This window comes from Lemur catta, chromosome 5 (assembly GCF_020740605.2).
Source record: "Lemur catta isolate mLemCat1 chromosome 5, mLemCat1.pri, whole genome shotgun sequence".
NCBI lineage: Eukaryota > Metazoa > Chordata > Mammalia > Primates > Lemuridae > Lemur > Lemur catta.
The window spans coordinates 40,738,311-40,759,655 of record NC_059132.1 but is presented as its reverse complement, the minus strand read 5'-3'; the positions used below and the strand labels follow the sequence as shown (position 1 = coordinate 40,759,655).

The following is a 21,345-nucleotide window of genomic DNA, read 5'->3' as shown; positions in this document are numbered from 1 at the left end:
ATCAGGTAGGCCAGTTTTACTATATGATGATTTGGGGCAGAACTGCTTTTATGTAATAATAGAAATGTATTAGGTAGTCAGCAAGCATTGGACCTACGGAGCATGCCGGCTTGGTTCTACATAAATACAGCCCCCTGTTTCTCTCTTATCCTCTCTTGTCCTGCAAAGGGCACCATGTTTTTAGAAATGTAAGCAACTGATTCTCTATAACTTAAAACGCCTCCCTCTTAGGGTGAATGCAGACAGACTGTACACAGCTCATACCTGTCTTTGCATTTGTTTCATAGTCATTGGAATCTCTGTACCCATCGAAACACCTCCATGTGCTAATTCCCCAAATGCTGATGCCAGGAGTCTGCTGAATTCAAGAACATAGGAGTGACACGAAGATGAAAGAGTGTAAGGAATTCTGACAGAGCCAGATGTTCTTAGCGTGCAGACAGAGGGACATGTTTATTACAGCCTTAGCAATGGGTCTTTTGTCTAGTCAAGTATTGGACAATAAATAGCCACTTTCTCTGTATAAAGGAACCTTGCACTGTAAGGAGTCCACCTGTTTCCTGATATTTAAAATTTATTGAGCAATTCACCAAGACCAGGGAGCTGGTCCCCTCATCAAAGGCTCCCAGCGCTGCCAGGAAAACAGCTTTCTCCTATGTTTACGTCTATATCCAGAAGCACCGTTACTGCATCGTAAGGAGGCAGCAGGTGGATAATTTGCAAGAAACCTGTTTCTGAAATTATAAGAACCAAAAGGTGATCTGGAAGGAGTTGTGATTGCCTAACGCTTACTTATTTTAATATGCTTAAAATTTGGAAGTGGTTCTTTCAAGACATGCTCTCCATTTCTCCCTTTAGATGAAAAATCTTTGTGCATCATTCTGTGCATTCAAATTAGTTTCACTTTAACCTTCAAAGGAATTCCAAACATTTTAGAATTGCTTGCAGTTTTCCAGGAAACTTAGAACACAGGCTGTCTGGCTCCAGAGCCCAGGTTCTTGACTTCACAATTGTGTCTGTCACTTTTGTTCTTGGAACTTTTCAGTAGAGCATTTATTAGACTCATTAAAGGTTTCTTATAAAGCTTCTACTATTTCTGTTGCGTTTTCTTATCCCCACTAACAAAGGAGGAGGAGAAGAGAAGAAAATAGAGCACATATAGAGATTTGCCCAAGCTGAATGTTTGGTCCACATGTGTTCTCTATTTATTTCTTATACTTTCTCAATGTGTGAAATATTACATGATTTTTAAAAAGTTGTTTTTTAATTTCAGTTTTCTCCTCCTACCTACTTACATATTCTTGAGAATTCTGGGAAAGTGTCTTCATTTCGACACTTGAACATCAGATTCTAGATCAGTTCTGTCCAATAGAGCACTTGAAATAGGGCTAGTGCAACTGAAGAACTGAATTTTTAATTGTACCTAATTTTAATTTAAGTTTAAATTTAAATAACCATAACCGAACTATATTGGACAGTGTAGTTATGGAAGAAAAAACTGGGTAAACCAATATATTCCCCAGGGCTATCTGTATACACACAGCCTAGTCTGTATATTCTAATTCATGTACCATTCTCTTAGCAACAATCCTCTTAAAAGATGTTCTAACTTAGGGATAAATGAATCAAGTCTAAAATTAACTGAAGGCAAATATTCTAAATATTTATAGAATGTTAAGTTCCTTCTTCTACCATCTTGTGCATTCTGTCTCATCCTTTTCCAGATGAACCGGTTTTTCTTTGTGTGTGTGTTTGTGTGTGTGTGTGTGTGTGTGTGTGTGTGTGTGTGTATGTGTGTGTGGGGACTGCTCTCTAGCAGGCACCAGTGTTGGACAGTGATTAGCTCTGGTCTAGGTTTAGCCACAGCCTGCTCCCCCAGGTCGTCAATTATCATCATTATGTTTGGAAGTGGATGGACAATTCAAGAGAAGCCTGTGGTCCTTTGACACTTGGCTGGTTGCTGGGTGTTTGATTATGTCTCAGCAAACCCTGGAGCAAGCCCCCCTGGCAAGCTTAGCTTATTAAGGGCGAGTTTCATTCACGGTCATGGTGATAAATGGTGCTAGTCTTATTGAAAAAATATGTCTAAAAGGAAGACATCCTGTCTAGATGATGGGGATTTGTGTGTGTGTGTATCGGTGGGGGAAGTGTTTGCTTTGTTTTTGAAGGATAAATCTGGTATTTAAAATCAGAAGATCCAAATTCAAGCCCTGAATACTATAAACCATATGACCTGAGGCCTGTTAGGTAAGCAGCCTCTCAGGGCCACCCTGACAAATAGAATAGCACTTGCTTACGTGGCAAGCGTGTGGCTAGGGATAAATGTGGGGGTGCAGGTGACTGTGTCAGCTGATGAAGTGTCCAGAATATGCTACTGGGCTCTCTGGCATAAGGACGCTTTTGAGCTGAAGGCGTTTGAGAACCAACAGATGCAGGAAGAGGCTTTGTCTGCACTGCCCTCATCTAGCTAGAAGCAGAGCCTTCCAAAAGAATTCAACTGTTCTTTTGAAATCCCCCTTTAAGGGAGGTTTCCCCTACCAAAGAGTGACACTTCTGTCACCGAAGATGAGAATGTGGTGCCAGGATGAGAAATTGCACAAACATACTTTACTAAAACAAACCTTACCTTTCATTATTTCCCCCATTTCTCAGTCATTTCCCACCATTTGTTGTCCCTTAAAACTCTAACCCCTTCCCTGTGTTAAGATGGTATATAAAGCCCCAAATTCTAACCTCTTCTTTGAGCCACTGTCTTTGTGAGCTCCTGCAGGCATGTGTATGTGAATAAACCCTATCATTCTCTTGCCAGTCTGTCCTTGGTCAGTTTAATTCACAGGCCCCAAACACTGAACCTGAGAGGGCAGAGGAAAAGTTTTCCCTCCCCCACACTAATGTGAAGGTTTTATTTGTACAATGGAGGTTTGAGGCAGATGAAGAATCCCAGCAATTTTGCTGACACTTGATGGAAAAGGTTTTCAGGCTTTGCCGTGCATTGGAGTCTCCCTGTTAAACCTGCCTTCCTGGGCTCCATCCCGAAAGCACCTGTTTCGGGGGGCCCGGGCACAGGGCCCAGGGGAGTCCCATGAAGCCACACCTTGCGACACTGCTTTCAGGGACGTCTGCAGACAGGAAGAGAAAAAAGCATGCAAGTATTTGGGGGAAGAGGAGATGAGCCTGGATGGCCTCATTTTCATAGTTTCTGGGGCCGGACTCCATGATGAATTTCAATTTTTAGTATTTGGTTGCTTAAATGAAATAAGGTGTTCCTTTCAATTTTACTTTATCTCAACTTGCTAGCCATACAATGACTTTTTGAAGGAGTAAAATTATGTTAAGGAGACATATATACGTAAAATATCAAACCAGACTGTGTTTGATTCAAAATTCAGGCTTCCATCTTGAAATGAAATGATGACTGAAAATGAGTTTTCACAGAGACACACCTAGAATTTAAACCCATATTATGTACCTAGAGGAACAAAATGCTAGGAGTTACTAAACTTGGATTATCTTGTTAACACTACTGAACAGACTGCTTCCTCTATCCACGTACTAAAATATATTTAATCACTCGGTCCCTAGGATTTGTTTAGGAAATGGGAGAAGTGCAAGAAGACTTAAGTTATATGATTAAAAAAAAAAATCTGTTAACTTTTCTTTTAAAGACTTTACGTTAATTATTTATTTTACCTTAAGCACATCATCTGAATTGTATTTTATTTTTCCCAAACCAAGTGTGGAGCAGGCAGGCATGGCCTGGAATTATTTTCGGCTTGTGTTCTACCACCTTCCAGCCTTCCTGCCCCACCCCCCACACTTGATAGGGAAGCTGTGGTCGCCATGGATGATAAATGAATTGCTCCTGTGCCTTCTTCTCTCCCACCTGGTTCTCTCTGTCAACTGTGTGGAAGACAGAAGTGCCTGCTGAACGTCTCCCCATGCCTGGGGTGGTTTGGCATGACAGCATTTACATTCGAATGTGACCTAGTACTGTAGCAATGATTAGCCAGTAACTGCAGAGTCACATCCTAAATGGAGTAATGTAACACTATGATTTTTTGTGTGTGTTCATGCTGTGGACCCAGAGGGGTTGGAGGAGAAAAGGAGAGAGAGAAAGAGAAAACAAAACCAATCTACTACAGGAGCTTTCCAGAGAGGTCTGACATTTGTCTTACTAAAAATGAGTTTCAAGTGTGTCCTCTAAAGTTCACCTTGAAACAGCCTCTTGCACTATATAAAAGTTAAGCTTTTAGAATAATGTCTTTTGGACAATAGTCACAAAAATTGTGTTTCAATGTCATGACTTTTCTAACGTTTCGATCCTTCATATTTAGTAGCATTTTCCCTCTCACCCTGACACCAGGGAATGCTTTCTGAGAAACTCTTTCCACTGAACCTCAAAAGGGCCTCTGGGGGCATCTCTCAGCCTCTCACAAGTCTCGGCGTGAGGAGTGTTTCTCTTTGTCAAGTTCTGCACATTCTGAATGTGTTTCCATCACAGCGGAGAACTCACAGAAGCCGTGTGATCCCTGACTTCACGGCAGGTCGCAGTGTGCATGTGTGACAGTGACACCAACACACATGTACCCGGAATGTAAGAGAGGGGCTCCTCACGTTCAACCTGATCCTTAAAGAAGGAACGCAGTGTGAAGACATGACTCTTTTAAATATTCGATAGAGTTACTCTAACCTGTATTGCCTCCATTTCTGTTTTCCCAAATGCTAAATGTATCCCTTCTGGACCGATCCCATCAATAACCACAGGCCCCTTGGGACAGTCTCTCGGTTCTCACGTCTCCAGCACACCATGGGCCGCCCTTTCCCGTGGCCCCATCTGTTTTCCATAAGGATTGCTGCTCTGTCACTTTATAAATTTGCTATGGCAGTTGTCTCCCACTTTTTCACATGGGACCTTGAAAATTGTTCTTGGCCTTTACACAAAGGATCATTTACAAAGGTCCTTCCTTATACTGTGGTTAGAAATTGGTCACTTTGCAAGTTGCCATTCCCATGCAAAAAGTCCCCAACAGTTTGCAAGAGTTATAAACTTTTACAAAAGTTCATTTATATCATGGTTACCTGGAACTAAAGGGGCAATTTGTCATAGACTCTGTTGTGGCTGTGAATGGGTCCCCAGGCCAGCCCGTGGGCTGTTTAACCATGTCCCCGAATGAGCACATCAATGTGCTGTTTCAAGGCCTCACGTCATCGTTTTCTTTAACTCTCAGAACCAGTTTTTCCAGATAGTGCCTGTCCTCATTTCATAAAAGAGTCACAGGATGCCATATAGCTGGCAGTCAGCACAGGGGAACTCCTCCCAGTTTCAGAGCCCCTGCCCGGGACTGCTCTGTACAGGCCTTGTCTCAGGGACAGCATGTCTCTGGGGGGGCCCTTCCAGGCTGGGAAACACTGCCCCGGAGGGCAGGGACGATGAGGGAAGGTGTATCCTCATAGGCACAGTTTTAATTTCACACATTGGCATAAGGAGGCTCGGATATTGTCAAGCGTTTATGAATTGGAAAGCTGAGGCTGTCACCCCCAGAGGGATGGGGCCGGGCTTTGGGAACCCGCTGAACCTGGGACTGAACAGAGAGCAAAACGCTTTATGCAAAGCTCCACACAGTCTCTGCAGGCAGATCACCCCGTCCCTGTCACAGGCCTGTGCGCGTGGTGGGGGTTCACCAGGGTGGGGTGGGGGCAGAGTGGGGAGCACTTGTTTTTCTTATTGCCAAAGTTGAGGGAAGAGTTTTAAAGGGTACGGAAACCCCAATTGGCAGAAAGGAGGCAGACGTGGGTTTTTGTTGCCCTGGGAATCACAGCCACAGAGCCCTGGCGTCCCCTAAGGAAAGGCTGGCCACTCCCTCCCTCCACCTGCCCTTGGCTGTGCTGAGGGGTTCTCTCCACCCTCCACCCCTTCATCTGGCACCTCCCCCTCCTCTCGCTTCCTGTGCTGGGCCCTCCTGAATGCCCAGCCCAGCTGCAGGGCCGGCATTCTCCACCCGGCCTCTCTCGGTGGAGCGGAGGCTCCGGACTGGGACGGGTAGCGTCCTCAGACAAGACCGAACTCATCTGAATGCTACCATTCTTAATTTTGTACAGGCTTTTAATTCTCTAACAGTATTATTTTCATTACAAAAATTATCACACAATTGTAAAATGTTACAATTCTAAGGGTGCAACTAACTATAGGGAAGGAAAAACTTTCTCCTCTATCCTCTTTGGTTCAGTACCTGGAACCCTGCAAATTAAACTGACTAAAGATAGACTAACAGGAGGAAAGGGCATGCTAATTTTATTTAATGTCAATGTTTTAATTTTTACATGTACAGGGACATCTCACAGAAAAAGAGGTGAAAACCCAAAGAAGCAGTTAAGCCTGAGAGCTTATATACCATTTTAACAAAGAGTAGTAAATTTGTTGAGAAATGACAAGACAAAGGCAAAGGTTTGGGTTTCTAGGGACAGTAAATTGTGGGAAGGCAAATATATGGGGAACTAATGGAAGATAAGGGTTACTTCACTGAGGTTTGTTTATGCAGATTCGAGTTGGTACTGTCCCCAGTGACAACAGTCACCTAGTCTCCTATTCCTCAGATGGGAGGAGGGCGGGAATGGAGGGGACAGCTTTGCAAAAGGAAATCAGGCAGCAAGGCAGAGGATAGAGAGCTTTACTTGTGTCTGCTATTCCTCAGTTGCCTTCAACTCAAAATAAAGTGGCATGTTTCAGGGTGACATACTCTGATCCTCTTCACAACATTGTAATCTTGTCCAACATTCCTTTTACAAACGAGAAAACTAAGAACCAGAGGGAGTGCTCATGGGCCACTGAGGCCGGGCGGGCCTGGGGCCTTGCCACACCTCCCTCGCACACTGGGCCCTGTCCAAACTAGTCCATAGGAAATACTCACCCAGACCCCCATCCCCTCAGCTTCCTATTACCTCCCCCCCCCCAGGGCACCCCGGAAGCCTGGGCTTGAAATCTGGCTCTTCCCTTGACTAGCTGTGTTCGTGGGAGTCAATGAATTAGACTTCCTGAGCTTCAAATCAGAATGTTAGCACCAGGGGTGGGACAGGGCAGGTTGGAAAAAAAAAAAAAAACATTGACACCTACCATGGAGGCAGTCATGCAAATAAAATTTAAACGAGATGTGTGTGAAGCGCCTGGCCCAGCTAAATATAAACCTAGGTGAGTTACTGAACCCATCAAAGCCTGTCCATCTCATCTATAAAAAAAAGGATCATAATTACCTCCCTCATAGGTTCCCTCCAAGAATAAAAATAAAAGGCACCATATCCAGTGCCTGGCACCTATAAGCCCTCCCTGAATGATGACTGCTGTCCTCATCAGCACCATGGGCAGCTCTGTACATGGCACCTCTGTCTTAGGCAGCAGATTTCCCAGAGAGCTCTAGTGGGATGTGGGGTGGGGATGTGCTCTCACAGACAGGCGACCAGCTCTCCTGCGGTTAGGGCAGCTCTGAGGGACTCACTGCATTCTCGTTTGGTGCAGAGTCCTCAGAGCCTATGTTCATGACGGACCCTCTTGCCCTTGTGTAAATGTGCTTAAAAAGAGCTGCAGTCATTTTTTAATTTGTTAGCTCCCCTGGAAATTGTTTGCGTGGTTGTAGTTCAGCACATGTTAACTGAGCATCTGATAAGTGCTGGATACAAAAGTAGACTTTAAGAAGGACACAGACGAGGGAACGGGCTCTCCCTTCTCGGGGAGCTTGCTGCTGTGGGGAGCGTTGAGTTGCGTGAGAAGGGAAGGCAGGCTGGGACACAATCATGGAGACCCAGGGCTGGTGTTCTCAGACTCTGGACTTGACTTAGCATTTTTAGCTGTGCTGAAACAGAATGGAATTGCGCTTTAGGGGTAGTAACCTGTCAGCAGCGTGGCCCATGAATTAAAGGAAAAGCTCTTTGGCAATGAAAACCCCCTCCGAGGTGACTGTAGCAGTCCAGGTGAAAATAATGTGGGTGTGGCGATTCTTCCAACTGCCCGGAGTCAGTGAGTCAGTGACCTGGCCTCCCAGGATTCTGGCAAACATTTTGCTTAACTGCTGCGCTGGGTGAGGTGCAAATCTCTGTGTGTGCATTTTCTGTAACTTCAGTGCAGATTTGAGTCAGCTCATTTATAAGCACATACATCATAGAACCGAAGGGATGGATGGACCTGCCCCCCAGGGGAGAAAAGCCCCCTACTTCCAGAAGGAAAGAAAGAAATATACATGATCATCTTAAAAGTACCTACAGTTTTAAGAGGTCAAGTGCTGCCGGAAGGCCACACAGCTGTGAGTAAGCAGAGTCACTGTGCAGGGGAGTATTTTATTACTTGGAGGTCATAAAAGTGTTACTTGGCATCTATTCACTGAGCCTACACTATGCACACAGCGATGCATCCAGTGTGACCTGTGGAGCCCCCACATGGGACTTGAGAGCCAGGCGCTGAGGCCAGTCCACACCTGGACACGTGGGCGAGAGGAACTCACCACAGAGACGTCCGGGACTCAGGGAGGACGTCGTCTCCACAGTCCCCGTGCAGGACGTGGCTGAGAGCTAGAGCTCCATAGTGTCAAATTCCTTGCAGCCCAGTCCTCACGTGCAGGAACAAGTGCTGTCAAAAACAAGATGGTGCCAAACCTTAGAATGCCTCAGAACCTTCCGCTGCTGCTGAGGATGCACCATTTCCCTTGGGGCGGGAAGAAAACCACTTACTGCTCCTGCCGGCCAGCGCGTTCCCGCTACGCACCGGTTCCATCCAAGTCTGCCCCTTTCTCGTTGCTGGCCTGGCTGACCCTTTGTTTCGTGGGCTGGTGCTGTTAGGCTGATATAGCACAAGGGGGTTTCTGACTTGGTAGAGGGGGTGGAAGCTAATTTTAACTGCGGTATGTCCCATCAAGTTTTATATTTTTGTTTTTATTGCAATTTCCATTTTTACAAAAAGCCAAAGGCAATCCTAGGGACTTATATTCTCCAAAGCCAATGCGGGGAGGCCGGAGAGCCCCAGGCGTAGAAATCAGTTTGCTTTTCTACCAGCTAACTCTGTGACCTTATTTTGCCCTGAATGAAATGAGCAGTTTGGGTGAGGATCTGCACAGCAGCCTGGTGGCATGCCGCAAGACCCTGACCCCAGGCATGTTTTGTGTGACCCAGACGATGTTTTATTTTCTAATTGAATTTAAAGGCTTTAAACTAGGCGAGCCCCGGGCGACGTGCCACAGGCTCCGCCCACACAGCAGGCCAGTTCACATTCCCCATCTGCCTGGCACTTGACTCTGCCAGCCCTGGTGGGTGTTCCCTGAGCCGCCTTTCATCCAAAATGGGCTTAGAAATTTTGAATTTCTTCACAACTCCAGGTCTCTAATGCTCTGCCTGCCTTGCCCTCTGGGCATTGGAAGAAATATTTTTTCATTTGAGGAAAAAAAAAGTCACATGTCTGGCAATGATAAAAAGCAAACATCTGATTAATCCAAGGCTGATAGGCCAACAGGTGCTATAAGCTCTGAAGCAGCTTTGTTTTATTTTTAATATGCTAATGCTACAAAGGGAAAATTAAGTATGGCACCTGGGGGTCAAGATGTGTCAAACTCTACCTGCAGTGTTCAGAACACTGGTCTCCAAAGGGTGTTCCCTGAACCAGCAGCAGCATCACCTGGGAACTGTTAGACATGCAGACCCAGGTCCCTGCCCCAGACTTCTGTCCCGATTGAGAAACTCGGGGGGGGGGGTGCCCAGAAATCTGCGTTTTGTCACCTCTAAAATGGGATGATACAATAGGACCTACCTGATCCGGTTGTTAGGAGGATTCAGTGGCGTAGTATTTGTAAAGCGCACTGCAGTGGCTCTTCCACCGGAGCCTGCATCGGAATCACGGCACGGCTTGTTGGCACAGATTGCTGGACCCAGGCCCAGTTTCTCATTCAGTAGGTCTGAGAAGGGCCTGGAACCTGTGTTTCTGACATGGCCCCAGGTAAGGCGGCTGCTGCAGGTTTGGAACCATACTTGGAACTGCTGTTCTGGAGACATTCTCCCCTGTGTGATAAGAACATGGGGAAGGGAGAGGGGGAGGGATTGCCATTGGATATGGGGTCATGGAGACAAAGCTTCCAGGCAAGGTGGTGCTTGGGCAGAGACCTGAGAAAGGGAGGAGGGAGCCGTGTCTCTGGGGAGGACATTCCAGGTACCAGGGACAGATAGGAAGTGCACAGCCCAGAAGCGGGGTATGTTCCCTGGGTCTGAGGAGCAGCAGGGAGGCCAGCGTGGCTGAAATAGGGGGGTCTGAGGGACATGGGAGTGGGGGAAGTGGCGTGAGTTCTCAAGTCACTGTGGAATCTTGGCTTTTGCTGTGAGCAGGATGGGAGCCGTTGGAGGTGGGACATGCTATGTGAAGTTACCCAGAGTGACTGCGATTATAGGTGCTGCCCCTTCTGAATTGACTGTGTTTCAGAGTAAGGAAATGGCCCTTGTGGGTGACTATAGGTTCTTCTTTACAAAGTAATTCAGGGTGAAAACAATACACAGTGAAGGATGAAATTAGAAAATCAAATCACAATTTGCACTCCCAAACAAAATCATCGTTAAAGGCATTTATCAGCAAAGGATTGTGAAACCAACAGGGAAGATGTTGGTGAACAACTCTGGGGTGGGAGGCGGAGGTGCCACTGCTGCAGTGCGTGGAGCAGTCTCAATCCCATGCAGCGTGGGTGTCCTCCTGGACACGAGGTACTGGTGCCACCTGTGCAAAGTTGTCACCAAACACCTTGAACCCAACTCTAATCAGACTGTCAGGTCGAACTCGCAGTGTAGAGGTTAAAACAGGGCATGAAGGAACGAGTTAACAATGCCGTGGGAAAGTAGTCACACAGACCAGAACCCATCTTGCTCCTTCAATAAGACAGGGCCGTGGGGAACGGGCATGCGGGGAGGGAGAGGGGGTCAGTTCTGAACTGAAGGAGACTTAAGAGATATAGAATATGTGAATCTTGTTTGGATCCTGATTTGAAAAAAAACTATAAATAAATTTTTTTTAAGTAATTGAGTAAATTGAACACAGACTGGATATTTAATGATATTAAAGAATTGTTGATTTTGTTAGATGTGATGATAATATTGGTTTTATATAAGAAAATGTCCTTTTTTTAGAGAGATGTTTGTATTTAGAAGTGAAATGACAAGATATCAGGAATTTGGTTTAAAATGTTACAGGAAAGAGAGAAAGAGGCAGAAGAGCCAACAGGGGCAAGATATTGATAATCGCCAACTGAGCGGATGATAAATGGGAACACACACACCATTCTCTCTTCTTTGTGAATGTGTGAACTTTCAAAAGGAAAGTTGTTGTTTTTTTTTAAATGCAGATGCAAGAGAATTGGGAAGGTGAGAGAAGAAAAAAGAAAAGCCCTGCTTGGAAAAACAAAGTTGCTAATAATTTTTCCCTGTGCCAGAGTGAAATGGGTTTACAATTACTAGATGTTGCACAGCAATGACACTATGACCTGGTGTTGAGATATATTCTATTTCCATAAGCCCAGCCCCTAATATCCTGATTGTTTGCCAATCATAAAATAACAGCAATGACGATAATGCTGATGATGAGAAATAAAAGTCAGGCAATCCTCCCCGCCCTCTGACAGCTGGGGAGCTAAGTGCATGTTGCTATGGGGCAGAGCTGGGAGGAATTTAGGGCTATCCCATTTGGCCACACTCCTCGGAGGCTTCCAGTCTGAAGGCCTGTGAGGCCGTGTGTGCTCAGATGCGCAATATGCCTGTGCATGCACACTCAGTCATTGAGTGACGCGGCCGTAGAATGGAGAGCGCCAGAGGAATCGAGGATTGGGACTTGTTAACTTTGGAACCAGTTGCTGGAAAACTGGATGGTAATTTCTAAACTGTGTTCTTGACCCTAAAACCACCCGGTCTCCTCTACTTCTTCACTCGGCTTGCAGATGCACAGCAGGCATGAACTGTAAGAATTCGAGTGGACATGAGGCTGTTCTGATGGTTGAAGTCACTTCCCTCCTTGGATTTTTCTCCTCTTAAATATTGGGAAACTAAAAGTGTCATTAATTTAAATTCTTAAGCATGTGCTGTGGAATATCGGTCATCGTTTTTACATAGAAGAAATTGCTGAGCATTTAAATCTCTGTTCCTCGTTTGAGTCATTGTAATGTTAGTTTTAAAGAAAAGAAGTAGGTGGTGGAAATAACTTATTATCTGGAAAGGAAATTGAACTTTATGGCTCATGTTGAGTTTTATGGTTGGTATTTCCTCATATAATTATCAGCATATGAATTTGTAGAACATGATGTGGACTTTCATAAGTTCCCGTGGAAGACGGTAGCCTGGCTGTACCGATTCACTGACCTCTTTCACCATGACTAGAATTGATTCTGTTACGGAAATCTAAGAAAAGGGGACACAGGTAAAGTATCTGAACTAGAGGGGAAGAAACTGTACTATATTTATTCATTCAACAAATATCTGAGCCCCGGGTGTGTGCCAGCCACAGTGCTAGGCTCTAAGGAGCAGCGAGGAACAAAGCCTAAGAAGCCCTTGCCCCTGTGAGCTGAGATGCCGGTGGGGCGCAGCGAGGGGCGGTACCCACCAGGAGCTCCATTTGAAGATAGCATCTGCCCGCGGCAGTGATGTGGGCTAGTATGGGGGATCCTGGCTTCAACACCTACCTTGTTTCTTCCTTAGCTGTGGGATCTTGGACAAGTCACTTAATCACTCTGAGTTTCAGGGTCCTCTTGTGTAAAATGAGCATTAAAAACAGTACCTACATGATGCAGTGTTGTGCAGACAAAATGAGTGTAATGCATGAAAAATACCTGCCAAAGCGTTTGGCTCACAGCAAGCGGGAACGGTTACTTGGCCTAGTACCAGAGACATAACAGGTATTCAATTGGTAATTAATTCAGTACTTCTGCATTTGAGCATTTAAATGTTCATGTCTACATTCCTGGCAGGCACTGAATGTGATTTGTAGGAAAAACTTAAAATTCCCCTGATTTTTATTTTCTTTTTTTATAAATAGAGAAAACCACTCTTCCAAATTCTTTCGACCATTCCTTTGGGTTGACAGGACCTAAGTTAAGTGGAAACAGGAAGTCTTCCATGGTGGGGGGGAAGGTGTGGAACTGTTATGATAATGGCCACCTTTTACAGTCATACCCTCAAATGCAGTTTGGGTCTCCATGACTTGCAATTTCAGGCCCTCTTGCTATAACAAGGAATTGCACAATCACATGTCCCAGGATCTGTTTTCCAGGATGCGGAGGGCCTTGCGTCCTTGCCCAGGCAGTAATTATTGGGTGGTGTGTCCACTTCCAGGCCCATTTGGGGAGTGGCAGGAAGGAGGGAAGGTGCTCCCTGGAGTTCTCTGCCCTGCTGGGGAGGCTGGGAGGGATCCGGGATGATGGGGCTGACTTCGAGGGGAGACATGGGGGCCTCCAGGTGAGGATGGAGGAAGCCAGTGCCCAGCAAGGCAGATGGCATATGCAGCCCCTTCCTTTCCACATTTGTCCTCCACTGGCTGAGGTAGGCTTCTGGTTTCTTCAGTCCTGGAGGAGAGGAGAGGAGTGGTCCATATTTAAGGACAGTGGGTTTGGAAAAGCAGCCTCTGTGAATCTTGTGTGTCCTTGGGCCTGGGATCTGCAGTTAGGTCTCCAAGCCCCCAGTCCCAGTGGCCCAGCTGGCCTTAGTGAAGGCTTGGCCTGGGGAGGGGACAGCTGAGCCATTCAGCAGTGGCCTCTGTTTTGATGGATTTCTCATTCCGAGGGCCTGTTCCAATAATCGTGTTTAATTTAGGTGCTTGCACAGTTTGGGGAGACGCTGTCCTTTCCCGAGCCCATCTTGCCTCCCTCTGCCGGTGAGCTGTGCACACTCTGCCTGTCGTGGGCCAGCCACGGTGACCGGGGGCTGCGCAGGGGGGAAGTCGCAAGGGCTGGCTTTTCTCATAAAGGGCTTTGGAAGTAGATGCACCGTCAAGAATGTTTCTCAGTCCTTGCTGAACTCATCAGGAGGCGTGTGCGCTTTCTCTCCTTAGAGGCTCAGTACTCGGACCTCTCCCGCTTTCCCTGGGATCCCGCGTGTGACTCACTGAGGGGAGGACAGGGACTGGGCGTGGCCTCCTGACCAACACGAAGCCCCTGCAGAGGGAGACACAGGGGCAGGAGCAAGGGGCGCTTGGGGGCCTTGCCACCAGCACCTCTGCCGTCACAGCCTCCACCCTTCCCCGTAGGGCACTCTTCTTTCCAAGTAGCCTCACCGGCTGTCCCTGGATAGCAGACGCCATAAAACTTAAGAATCCTGTACACTGTATTACATGAGTGCATTTTGACCAAGTTTTGCCTAAAACACAGCATGGTTTAGGTCCCAAACGGAAGAACTCGATTCGCCGGAGTTAATCTATTAGCAACATCAACCCACCCCAACACTCAACCTCAAATCTGTAAGGACAATGACAAATAAGGAGCCTTCTGTGCCCATGAGGCATGAGCCAGCCGTCGTTCCGACTGCTCCATGTGTAGCTCCCTCACGACTCCCATCTGGGGTGGCCCGACCGCTACCTACTTTACACACCAGGAAACAAGCACAGAGGTCGAGCAAGTCCACGCAGCATGGAAGAGGCAGGGGAGGAATTTAACCCCGGCAGTCAGGCCGTGTCTGGGCCTCGGCCTGGCCTTGCCGGGTGTATCTGGCTCCGAGCACGGCCGTTCTGGGAATTCCCGGTTCTCTGGTTTAAATGTCGCCAGTCAACCCAATGTATTCCTTTGTTACTCGCCAACTGCGATCCGGAAAAATCCTATAGACTCATTTCTCAGAAGCTGGGAACACTTAGCAATCCCAAGAAAATATGTCCTTCTCCCCACCTCACCAAGCATTCAGAGTTTTTTAAAAGGCATTTGAGAAAGAATAAGAGTTTTGTTTTAGTCATGTATATATTATGGGGGGATGGAACATTTTTTTTTAAGACTGGTTCCGAAAGATTTTTTTAATTTAAATATTTATTATTACCGAATCCAGTGAACAGGTAGGTAAGTGTGTGTGTTTTTCAGGGGTAGGGGAGTTGGAAGGAGAACGCTAAAACTTTGTTCTCTAACTGGTATTGCTAGTGGGCAAGTACCTCAGCCGAAGCCAGGGCTGAGCTCTGCCGGCTAAGGCCCCACGGAGCTGTGTGCTCCACCCGGCTCTCTCCCTACGCGCTGCGCTGCTTTGACTTGGACGCCCCCTTGAGCCTGGCAGTGCCCTGTGGGGCTGGGCCCCTGGGCCAGGCTGGCCTGGGGAGGGAAGCAGGGACAGGATGCCGCGGGGAGTGACGGTTCCCAACACCATAAGGAAGCCGAGGGGGCAGCTTCTGAGACAGGCCTCTCGGAAGGCCCCGTGTGACCCAGTGTGATGGGCAGGATGCCCTCACTGCAGTGTCAGGGTTCAACCAGAACAACGGAACCAGCAGGAGATATATATTAACAGATTTTCTGCAAGGAATTGGCTCACACAATCCTAGAATTTTTTCTTCTTCCTCAAGGAAGCCTCAACTCTGTTTTCAAGGTCTTTTAACGAATTAGGTCAGGCCTACCCAAATCATCTAGAATGATCTCTCTTATGAAAGTCAACAGATTGTGGACTTTACTCACATCTATCAAATGTCTTCACAGCAACTCGAGGCCAGGGCTGGACTGAACACCTGGCCCCGTGGGCTCGTGGGCACGTCAGACTCAACTTCACACCCTCCTCCCGAGGAACGACTGCTGTGCTGGGGGTGACACTTGGGCTCTGATGCCTCCCTCTCTCGGGCCTTCCTCTTCTGCCACCTGAAGTGACTGCTCTGGGCAGCACAATTTTCTTTTCCTCCAGAAAATTTGTAAGAATCTGCAAACTTATGAAAAGCAAATCTTCCCAGAGTTGCAGCCTCCGAACAATGCCACGTTTCCAGCAGAGCCTCGGGGCTGCCCTGCACCTGCATGCTCAGGCTGTCCTGGTTGTGGCCCCTGTGTAGTTACTGACCAGATGCCTCAGTGCAGTCTTAATTACACGCTGCTTCATTCTCACAGCCTTCCGTAATTTCTCTGCGTATCGACAAAGTATATCTAGCTGCCAGAAGTAGCTTATGAGCCTTCCCCATTAAGGCTTTAGTGGAAAAGTAATTCTTTTTAATTTTTTAAGAGACAGGGTTTCACTGTGTCAAATGAGCCCAAACAGTGACTTGGGAATAATTATTATTACACAGATTGAACATTCCTAATCTAAAATGTTCCAAAGTCTGAAACTTTTTGAGCACTTAAATGATAACAGAAGTGGAAAGTTCTACACCTGATCTCATGTGATGGGTTGCAGTCAAATCACAGTCAAAACTTTGTTTCATGCACAAAATTAGTAAAATCTTATATAAAGTTACCTTCAGGCTATGTGTATAAGGTGTATATGAAATACAAATGTGGACAGGTGTGGTGGCTCACAGCTGTAATCCCAACACTTTGGGAGGCCAAGGCAGGAGGATCACTTGAGGCCAGGAGTTTGAGAGCAGCCTGGAGAACATAGTGAGACCCTGTCTCTACAAAAAAAAATTTTTTTTAAAAGAAATATAAATGAATTTCATGTTTATTACTCTAAACAGATTACTCTGAAATGCTTGGGACCAGAAGTGTTTCGTATTTCAGATTTTTTCAGATTTTGGAATATTTGCATTTATGTGATGTATGGGGATGGGACCCAAGTCTAATGCATGATATTATGACCCCTAAGTGCTAACACACAGCACTTGTGTTCAGGCACAAGTGCTGTGCTCACAACACCCCACTTTGCAGATAACAAAACTGAGGCACAGAACTTCTAAATGACTGAACCAAAGTCACAGCTTATGGGTACCAGGGACAGGATTTGAGCCCAAGCACTCTGGCCCAGCATCCGGTCTCTTAACCATAGCAGTGAAAGCACTACACACTGGACACTTGAGATATTTTAATGTTTGAATCTTTGAGGCATCACCTAAGATGACAGCTTATTGTGACCCTTAATTGTTTTACATAATCAGGAGTCTTGCTGCCCTTAAGTGAAAATCTACTAAGATGATTTGGGGTTGGCTCCATTGGCAAGGAGATTGGCTCTGGGAAGTGCTGGGACACAGCTTCCAGCCAGGGTCGTCCACAGGTGCTATGGGTGCCTGCTGCAAGTGACTCACTCTTCATAGCAGCCAGGCCCTGAGGGGGCAGTTGGGTTGGGGACAGCATTCCCTGCCTTTCAAGACCAGGGCCAGTGGCCCTGGTCAGGTGGCTGGAACCACCTTTAAGGTGTGAGAGCCGCTGCGCCAACTGCACCTGTTTGCGAATTGAGCAGAGAGGTCCACCTGCAGCCTGTCACTTCCTGGCAGATGCCAGGACTGAAGGCTTTAACATTCTGATGTGTTCTTTCCTCTCCCACTTCAGAAAACTCATTTCTCATCCCCCCGAAGGAACTTGTGATTAATGGCAAACCTAAGTACCTGAAGTTCCTTAATAATTGCTTTTAAAAAAAAATCTTTATAGCCACCTTCAGAACATAGTTGGATTCGAGCAGTTTGGAAAGAGTTTCTGGTGAGTCAAGGCAAAAAAGTTATTTATCTGCAAATGATCACACCTGTGTCCTTATGTCAAGGCACCGTGTGAGTCCATGGCCTCAGGAGGGAGGTGCTAAAATACCAGATATCTGCTGGAGGGCTCGACATTTTCTCCCTGATGAAATAAAGTCTCTGCTAGGATTCCTGGCACAAAGAGAAGGAGTGAAGAGATCAGAAAACGATTCCACCTCTTCGGCTCCCATAGGTACATCTGGGAGGCAAGACCTGCTTATGGTTTTGGGGAAATACAGTGAGCAGTGCTGCTCGAGGGTCGTCTGGAGGTTTTAAAAATGCAGATGCTGATTCCATAGGTCTGGGTGGGGCCCAAGATGCAGCATTTCTAGCACATTCCCAGGTGATGGTGACACTGCAGGTTCGTGGACCACATTTCAGGTAGCAAGGACTTAGGGGCCACTCAGACCGCTTGTGTACAGAGAGAAAGAAATGAGAGAACCTTTGGAAGAGAACTATGACAGTGTAATAGTAACTTAGAGATGTGCCTGCCACAGCAACTCACTCGCATCAAGGGGAGACTGAAGTCAGACTGTGGAGTCCCTGGCCCAGTCAGGGACCGTCTGTCCTCAGTCCCCTGCCAGTAGACACTGGTCTGGCAAGTAGCTTCACGTGCATCAGTGTAGACCAGTCTGTGGAGGGAGACATCCCACAGGGGGACTGTGGAGAAGGAAGTGTAGTTGCAGATATGTTCATACTTCTTGTGTCACTAAGTTAAAGAGAGGTGACGAAGAGCAAAACCACAAGCAACGTGCGAGGTCTGCTGTATCAGCAAACCGTCTCGCTATTTCCACATTCTCTCTCTTTGCTTAAAGCTTACCTGGGGGCCAAATGCTACATTTTCCTCTCTGATACCTGCCTTTGCCAAGCTTCCAAACGCTAAACTCACTGAGGCTAAGGCAGATTTCTGGTTCCCGTAGCAGCAAGTCTGTGCCTTGTGCTTAATAAGTGAAAACTAAAATCTACAACTGTTAGTCGTTTCTTAAGAAAGACCCTGTTTTCTCTGTCATTTTTAAGAGCAGAATGCCAAATCTAGACCCTGCTAGGAAGTGATCTTCTCAGTGAGCCCGGCCTATGGTACTGAAAGGAACAACATCTCAGCAAGCGGCCAGGGGTGAGCTGTTTGATCCTGTTTTCCTAATGAAACGGTGAAAAGCTCTTTATGAGCAGTAGTCAGTGAGACCCGGTTTCTCCCTCGCTCACCGATGGCCGTGATGGAGACCTGTTTGTGTGTGGCGGAGCAGGAATGGAAACCATGATGGCACTGTGGTTTGTTTCTAGCGGATGAGCTGGTGTAGGGACTGGCTGGCACAGTGCCCTGTCCTTGTTAGGGCTGGCAGTATCCTTGTGGCCACACATAATTATCTCTTGTCCTCCTCATCTGCCCCCCTTCTGACTGCCTTCTGACCCCCTGCCTTTGCTGTGGTCTCTGGACGGCCGCAGGTGACCTGTCGCTAGTGATCCACGAAGCCACCGCCTGAACCTTCGTGCAGACACCAAAGCGTGGAAGGTGTCCTTTCCCGGGGGTCTTTCCTCTTTCTTCCTTTTTCCCTTCTCCTTCTTCCTCTCCTTCTTCTTCCTACTACACTTTTAAAAAGGCAAGCAAGCTGATAGACACACATGGGCACACAAAGAAGTAAAAATCATCGGGAAATCAAGAACAGGGGAGGTGGGGAGGGTAAAAACGTTCCTAACAAGTACAAGAACACTCTTTGGGTGATGAGCACACTTATAGCCCTGACTGAAGCATTATAGCAATTATCCATGTAATAAAAACATTTGTAATTTTTGAAATATTTTGAAATAAAAAATTTAAATTTAAAAAGCTAGAAAACTTTAGGGAAAACTGCATATTGTAGAAGAATAGCAAATAAATTTACATGCACTATGGGGGAAAAAATATCTGAAACCCAGGTGCATTTTCTAGTATAAAGGATCTTTATTACAGGGATTCATGTAGTAGGTCTATACCGGTTGTCACTTGGGTGCTAGCAAGTAAAATCTTGTGACCATCTTTCTGACTCGAGGTGAAATGAAGAGAACAGAGAAGGATGGAGGTCTCCCTGCATTCAGCGGGCGCTTGTTGAAGATAGGCACTGTTTTTTGTGTGGAGCTATGAAGATGACTCAGACATGGCCCCTGCCTGGAGAGGGACAGAGAAAGAGACGCACGTACGACAGGGGCCACAGAAGTCCACATGGAGAGGGAGCTCTCTGGCCGGATGATCACTGTATGATCTGAGCCAGCGCCATTGTTTGTGTTTGTGTTGTTTAATAAATGAGCCGCGGTTCGGCTCCGTCTGTCCCACAGTGTGAGTCGGTTGCCTGGAACTCAGAGTCCTCAGGGAGCCCTGGAGCCGGGACCAGAGGGATGGGCAGTGCAGGCGGGTGGGAGTGTGTAGGGTGACATGCCTGGTGTCCTGTCCAGATGTCGAGAGTCCCCTGGTACAGTGTCATGGACAGGACACTGCCACAGATGGCCGTGAGAGGAAATGCACAGAGCAGAGGAAGTGGGAACGTCGGGGGTGCAAAACTCTATCCCTACAAGAAGCAGCATTTCCTGGTTTCTGAGCTTCCAACGTCCTTTTGCCACCGACTTGCTCTGTGGCCTTGAGCAGCGATCCTGCTCCTCCCCTTGCCTGTGAGACACTGGCACACCCCGCGGGGCTCTCGAGTTGGGCAGCAAGTGAAAACGATTTCGGTTCTTGATTGGTCGCATGGTATACTGGCCCTGGTGCACCCAGGACCGCCCAGCTGTCGGGCAGGGCCCTCATCTCTCTCTTGTCGCTTCTGTGTTGTAGGAATAGAGCTCTGCCCGCCGGGAAAACGGTTCATGATCACGATGGTGGCGAGCTTCGTGGCCATGGCGGGGCAGTTCCTCATGCCCGGGCTGGCCGCCCTGTGCCGGGACTGGCAGGTGCTGCAGGCCCTCATCATCTGCCCCTTCCTGCTCATGCTGCTCTACTGGTCGTGAGTATCCCGCGCGCCCGGCCCCGGGCAGACACGGCCCCGTCCCCAGACTCCCACTCACTTCAGCTCGTGTCTTTTTCTGAGCAGGTTTTCCTCTCTCCTTAAAAATTTCATTCTTTTAACTTTTTAACTTGGAAACTGTTAAAACATACAAAGAAGTAGGCAGCAGAGTGGAATGAGCCCACGTGCCCTCACCAGCTCCAGTCACCTGCTCCTGGTCCATCTGGCCTCACGCCTCGCTCCACGGAGGCATTTTGATGTGAATTTTTATGTCTGCATTTGCCAGGGTGGGGTGGTGGTTTTTGCATTGGGAGGGGGACCTTTGGAGATGCTAAAGGGTTTAGAAAAGCTCCCTTGTCTCCTCTAGGTGAGGGCTGGGAAGGCTTCAGCTGTGGGCCAGATGCGGCCCACTGTGTAGGGAAAGCATTACTGGAACCCCCTCCTGCGTGCGCGTGTTGCCCGTGGCTGCTGCCCCAGCGCGGAGTCCCGCAGACGCGGCAGAGACGGCGTGGCCCACAGAGCCGAAAGTAGTTACTGTCTGGTCCTTTACAGAAAATAGTTTTCCCGCCTTGCTCAAGACTTTTAGAACCATGTGTAACTTTCATTTTTTGCTGTGCTAACTTTGGGAAAAAATGCAACTAAACACACTGATATAGGGGGTTTGACCTGAGCAACTGCACTTTTTTAAACTCCCCGGGGGATTAACGTTCAGCTAAGGTTGAAAACCGCTGCTCTATGGAGAGAGATATTTATGAAAAAGAATAATTG

At 47.2% G+C, this 21,345-nt stretch overlaps 1 protein-coding gene across 2 annotated transcripts in view; it reads left to right on the top strand.

The window, feature by feature from the left end:
* Window positions 1-21,345, top strand: part of SLC22A23 (solute carrier family 22 member 23) — a 160,220-nt gene that overhangs the window by 96,326 nt on the left and 42,549 nt on the right. For both annotated transcript variants that reach the window (XM_045551598.1, XM_045551599.1), the window contains one exon: window positions 20,409-20,577. In XM_045551598.1, the coding sequence (XP_045407554.1) occupies window positions 20,409-20,577 (169 nt within the window). Of the gene's footprint in view, window positions 1-20,408; window positions 20,578-21,345 lie in introns of those variants that run through there.